Source organism: Myotis brandtii, unplaced genomic scaffold, assembly GCF_000412655.1.
Source record: "Myotis brandtii unplaced genomic scaffold, ASM41265v1 scaffold589, whole genome shotgun sequence".
Lineage (NCBI taxonomy): Eukaryota > Metazoa > Chordata > Mammalia > Chiroptera > Vespertilionidae > Myotis > Myotis brandtii.
The window spans coordinates 549211-555210 of record NW_005370220.1 but is presented as its reverse complement, the minus strand read 5'-3'; the positions used below and the strand labels follow the sequence as shown (position 1 = coordinate 555210).

The 6000-nt window shown below is 57.0% G+C and overlaps 1 protein-coding gene across 1 annotated transcript in view; it reads left to right on the top strand.

Annotated features, from left to right (window-relative positions):
• The first annotated feature begins 591 nt into the window (after window positions 1–591).
• DAB2IP (DAB2 interacting protein) overlaps window positions 592–6000 on the top strand; it is a 38427-nt gene continuing 33018 nt past the window's right edge. The window contains exon 1 of the mRNA XM_005879219.2: window positions 592–1111. Within this exon, the coding sequence (XP_005879281.1) occupies window positions 942–1111 (170 nt within the window). The 5' untranslated portion in view covers window positions 592–941. The remainder of the gene's footprint in view (window positions 1112–6000) is intronic.

Below are 6000 nucleotides of genomic sequence, written 5' to 3'. Positions count from 1 at the left end.
CGTCTGGAAGGCTCAGTGTGCAGTGCCCAGGGAGGTGGCTCTGGCATCCCTCCCAGTCTTTTGGTTACCCCCACTCCCACCTATACAGTTTTAGCTGGCCCATCCCAGAAAGGTTCATTCAACACATCTGTCAGTGCCTATCTTGTACCAGCATCGGCCTACGGTGTGCCAGGTTTACCAGGGTGAGCAGGTTTGTTCCTGTGGACCTGAGATTCTCATGGTGGGAGAGAGGGGGCAAACAAGGTGATTTCAGGTCAGTGCTATGAAGAATATGAAGCCAGGTGATAACTTGGGGGGAGATTTCAGGTCAGTGCTATGAAGAATATGAAGCCAGGTAATAACTTGGGGGGGTGGGGGGGTTGCTCCTTTAGCGGGAGTGCTCAGGAACGGCCTGTTCTAGGAGAGGACACTTGATCTGAGACAAGAATGAGGCAAAACCAGCCTTGCCTAGAGCCAGGGCCAGCGGAGGGAATGTCCAGTGCAAAGACCCAGAGGCGGGGCTCCCGGCCGTTGATGACCCTGGGCGGAGCCAGCGCTTTAGGGGAGGAGCCTGGGAGGGACCTCTCCTGGCGTGAGTCTCAGCCAGGCCCAGACAGAGCTCCCTGCTCAGGTGCCCTGGGAGGGACCCTTTCCTGAGGCCGGAAGTGGCGGTTTCCAGGCGTCTTTCTAAACTTCTTGGACCTGGAGGTGGTGCCTACTGGTTACCTGTATGGAAGGCTGTAATTTTCCACTGTTCTCTGGAGGACCCGGAAATCTCTCGATGTTGTCACCGCTGTATTTTTTTTAAGACGTTTGTGAAATTTCAACTTGGAAGACAGATTCAACGTGTACTTTGCAGGAAGGGGGAAGCCTGCCTGGGCACGCCTCTTAGATGCTGGCCTGGGCTGAGAGGTCTCCTGATCCCGCCAGAAGTGGCACCTGGATGCCAACCATCCTTGGGGATGAGCCTCTGTGGTATTGGACTCCTTGGTGACAACCTCAGCAAGATCCTGGACCGGGCCAGAGGATCTGCGCTGTGGAGGCCTGCCCATTCTCAAAAGCTGGATCTGGCTCCCCGGCACCTGGTACCCAGACCTGGGTCTGCGGAGAGGCCAGGGTTCTCACCGCCAAGGTCTGTGGGTGGCTTTGCCAGGGCAGGGGCACAGGAAGCTTCCTTCTGTCGTGGACCTATGATGGGGGTGGAGGGAGACTGGAGGCTGTGGGGTTGTTTCTCCTGGGAGCCCTGTCCTGGGGCCAGGGCCTCATTGATGAGTGAAGGTGGTCAACAGCCAGCTAGGACCCTTCAGGGGCTTGAGAGGAAGTGCAAAGGTGGGTGCCCGGGGTTGCTAGGCTGGCTTCTCCTTCTGGGAATCAGGCCCTGCCCTCTGGGAGCATCAGGTCTCGGGGCGGGGAGGCAGTGGGGCACCTGGAAGGTGATCTAGGCTCAGGGAACTGGTGGGGTTGGCAAGGCAGGCTGTCAGGAGGGGGCTTTGACCTCAGGCTGTGTTCCCAGTGAGGACCCCTGCCTGTTCTTTAGTGGGAGGCTGCCAGCGCAGGTGAGGAGAAGGGGCAAGTCCCTGGGGCTCTTGGACCCAGATTTAATCATCCTAGCCTGTCTCTCTGGTGGTTAGTATTGCAGGCGAGGAGCTTGACTCCGAAAACTTGTATTGATCCAGACACTAATGAAAAGTAAAGGGGTTTTTGGAGCACGGTTTTTTCTTTTTTTCCTACTAGAGAAAAGGACTTCAGAGTCCTAAACCACAATTTTGTTTTTCTCCCTCTCCCTAGATTTGGGGGCCCTGGGGGGTGACGGGGCCTTGCTCAGATGTCACCTCTTCAGGGAGCCTTCCCTGGCTGCGCAGGCCTGCGGTCAGCCCTCTGTTCTCCAGTCAGTGGACCGAAGCTGCCCCTGTGCATCTAGTCCATCTCCCATAGGGGCTGGGGGGCGGCAGAAGCCTCTCGCTCACCTGGGCACCCACTCCCCAGAGAGCGAGAGGCATCTCCCTAGGAGACATTGAAGGCCGGACTCTTGACTTCTGTGTCTTTCTAGTCTTGGTTTCTTTGCTGCCATGCTGTTTTTTTGCACACTCATTATTTCAAATACTTACCGAGCGCTTAGAGCATGCCAAACCCCACCCCCCTGTGCCTCAGGATGTGGACAACACACAGACGTGGCCCTGGGGCATACCGAGCTCTGGAAAGGAATTCCAGGTTGGGGGAAGTTCCCTAACTGAAATATAAGTCAGGGATTTCTGTCTGCTTAGTTCAGCACCTGGATTCCCAGTGCTCAAAAGAGTGCCTGGGACATAGTTTGCATTTAAATATTTGCTGGCTGAATGAGCAAGGTGCAATGAAGGAAGCATGCTAGGTGGTTCAGTGGGGAGTAATGGGGATGTGTCAAGAGCTGTTGGAATGGGGCAGTAGGGGGAGGGCTGAGTTCCAAAAGATTCCCTAAGCCAGCCAGCCTTCGGAAGAGAGGGAAAATAGAGGAGCCGCAGTACAAAGTCCCGGAGGCAGGCAAGCCCAGGCTGCCTGCAGGTGCAGGGTGGGGGTTGCTGGATGAGGGCTGAGGGCTGGTAATCCACCTGGCCAACGTCTTCCACCTGGGGAGGACTTTGGATGTATTCTGAGTGCTGATTGGACTAATTGATGGGTTTCTAGCCCTGGAGTTAAATAATGATTTGCATTTCTAAAGGGTCCCAGTTCCACCCTAGTAGGGAGTTGGGGGGTGGAGTGAGCTGCCCGAGCAGGTTCCATGGAGTGGATGAGTATGGGATTTCCGAGGAGGTAGCAGTCGGATTTGCTGATGGGGCCAAGGAGAGGTAGGGTTCATGGCGTTTGAGACTCTACGCTTTAATCACCGAGATGGAGGCCCACTTTGGACTTTCAGGAGTCCAGGAGATGTCAGCCAGCACTTAGATCTGTGAACCTGGAGCTCAGGGGAGGGGAGGGCTGGAGATAGAAACATAGGAGCCCTGAGCACACTGGACATACTTAAAGCTAAGGAGTGGTGAAATCACCAAAGGAAAGTATCTTCCTGGAGGAGTGTCCCAAATCAGATCCTGAGAAACTACACCTGGGGGAAAGGTGATGCGGGTGCCTGGGAAGGAGCACAGTGGCCTGTGCGGGAGGAGGGACGCCAGGTCAGGCCACCCCTTGCTGACTGATTAATAGCCCTGTGGGTGAGGAGGTAATGGTGGCGCCTAAGCCACCCGGGGCCCTGCTGCCCCAGGGATAGTGGCCACATGGTCTGCCAGGGCTGCAGGGCATTGCTCCCGCCTCCTACCTTGTTTCCTCTGGTGCTCCACACCTGCCCTGCCCGCCCTCAGCACACATGCTGGTTGCTTTAGGCTCCAGGAAGGTAGAAGGAGGCAGGCCTCGAGCCTGGCCAAGCCTGGGGGCGCTTGGGGCCGAGGGAGGCTGTTTGTGCGGCAGGTGTGAGGTGGCTTGTCTGACTGCTGCACAGCTTCCCACAGGAAAGCGAGGTCAGCTGCACCACAAACCCCGGGGACACCTGGGGAGTGAGGGGACGGGCAGAGAAGGCCAAGGTCGGGCTGGGCTCCACCTGGAGAGGTGACACTCTTATGCTGCCTCCTGATGACAGTCAGTGTCGCTGCTTGGCTGCTTCGTGCCCTCTCTTTCCTCCGCCTGCCCAGCAAATCCCAATTGGCCTGGGGGTGGGGCAGAGGCAGGCTGTTTTCAGGTTTCAAAGTATTTGGGCCACAGCCCAGCCTTCCTGTCTTTCTGGCCTCCTGGGAGAGGGTGGGCATTTGAGAGGTTCTGGGAGGGTGGACTTGCCTGGTAGTCATGAGGGTCCCAATTGGACTCCCTCCTTTTTACACAAAGAAACTAATGCCCAGAGAAAAGTGACTTGCCCAGGGTTACTACCCAGGACTGGTTTCCAGCTGTGTGCCTCCCGGGGTAGTCTGGGCTGGTCTCTCTTCAGTGCTCGCTCTGAGCCAGGCTTTGTCTGCAATCAGTGACTCCTCACAGCCACCCTGTGAGGTTATACCATTACTATTGTCCATCTGACCGAGGGGAAAACAGGGGCCCGGAGAGGTGACTGGCCTTGTCCAAGAGCACACAAGTTGTATGTGGCACAGCCCAGATTTGAACTGGCCATTCTGGCTTCAGAGCCCATGTTTTTAACCGCTAGGCTGTAGCCTCAAGCTTATGTGACTGGGGTTCCATGGAAACAGAAGGAGGGTGGTAAATCCTTGACTGGCTCGCCCCTGCAGCTTTAGGCCCGAGGACTCCGCCTGGCCTTGGCCTTTCAGATAGAGGATGGCATCTGAGAAACAGCGTCTACTGCCTGCCTAGCTACCCCAGGTGCCAGGAAATGGCCCGTCTTTTTCAGAGGGCTTGTTAGAACAGGTACTGAGGCCCAGGCAGTCAAGTCTCTCTTCCTTTCCTCCCCTGGCCCCCTTCTATCTAGCAGTTGGGCAGGCCCTGCCCACCCTCTGGAGCCTTGGGGCCCCAGGAGAGCCTGCTGAGCCCCGGGCTCCCCTCACCTGCCGCCACCTCTGGCCATGCAGCTTGTCCAGGAGGGGGCTGGGCCTGGGTGTGAAGTGCCCACCGCTGCAGGTCTGCCTGTCTCTCTCCTTCATGTCCTGCCAGATGTCGTGATACAGTGTTCTCATCTGTATGTGAGAAGGGGAAAGACTGGAACCAACCTCAGAGGGTTTTGAGGCCCAGATGAAAGCCCCGTGTTAGGGTGCCTGTGACAAGTGAGCCCTCATCCTCACCCCTTCATTTTGCCCATGAAGGAAAGGTGCTATTGGGCTGGGGAGAGCTGGGCCTGCGGGAGTGGGAGGGAGCAAGTGGGGGAACGCATCCTGGCTTTGGCTGACCTCTCGTGGCTGGGTCCCAGCTTTCCGCACGCTGTATGAAGTCCTGGGCAGGTTGGGAACCTCTGCCCATGGCCGTTCCTCCTCCGAGATGGGGCCAGCTATTGCCTGTCTTGTGGGGTGGTTGTGAGGAATAGTGAGCCCACGCTATGAAGTGCTAAGCGCTGTTCCAGGCGCGAAGCGAGTGCTTAAAAAGGGCTGCCATTTCTGCGCTTATTCTTCAAGATGTAGCCCCATTGTTTTGGGGTTCTTTGGAGCCTTGGGGTGAAATTTGGATTTTTTTACTATTGTGCATTTTATCTACAGTCTTACTTAGAAGCCCAAGACCTTCAATCTGATCATGACTCTTTGGTTTTTGTTGTTTGATGTCCGGTTTTCTGTAAAGAAAAAGGGATCTGTGCCTTTAAGACCCTGGTTGGGCCAAGCGGGACACTGTTCCTTTAAAAGCACATTACGGAGAGTTGGAACTTCGCCTTTGTTTAACTAGCCATGATTAGTCCCAGCGGACAGGGCTGGAGTGGCATGTCCAGGACCAGAGCTGGGTTGGACTGGCTGGGCCCGGTGGGGAACGGCGGGCAGCTGGCCGGCTGGCCCGGCCCCCTGGTGTCCTGGGCCTGGCGAGCTCGGTGGCCACGCTGAGAGATGGTGAGTGGCCTGAACAGAGGTTGGAATGAGGGAGGCCGGGAAGGAGGAAGGAGGGAAGCTGCCGGCCCTGGGGCCACCAGCCAGCCTCCTGGGCCCAGGGCGATCTCTGTGAGATGGGTGGGCGCTACCTGTTAGAGAGGGACTGCCCAGGTGCCAGCCTGGGGGGGGGGGGGGGGGGCGGGCTCAGGAATTCCCCGGGGATGGTGTGTCCGTCCCTCTGCAGACATGGACAGCCAGCCTGAATATGGAAGCAATTAGGATAGCCCCGCCAAAGAGCAAGAAACAAAAAGTGCTGTAGCTGTTTTTAGTCTTTAACGAGAGGAAATCGGTGTGTTGTTTCTTTCTGTGAGCAAGGCCGGTGGCCTGTGTGGCGGCCCCGTTGAGAACCGGGAAGCGCTTGGAGCCGATGAGAAGTTTTCTGAGCTGAGGAACTTGGCCTTTGCTCTGAGTGGCCCAGCCCTGGGCCAGGCTGGGTGGGGCTGTGCAGGGTTTGGGGGCCATGTCATCTCCACCCCAGCCCCCCAGTGGG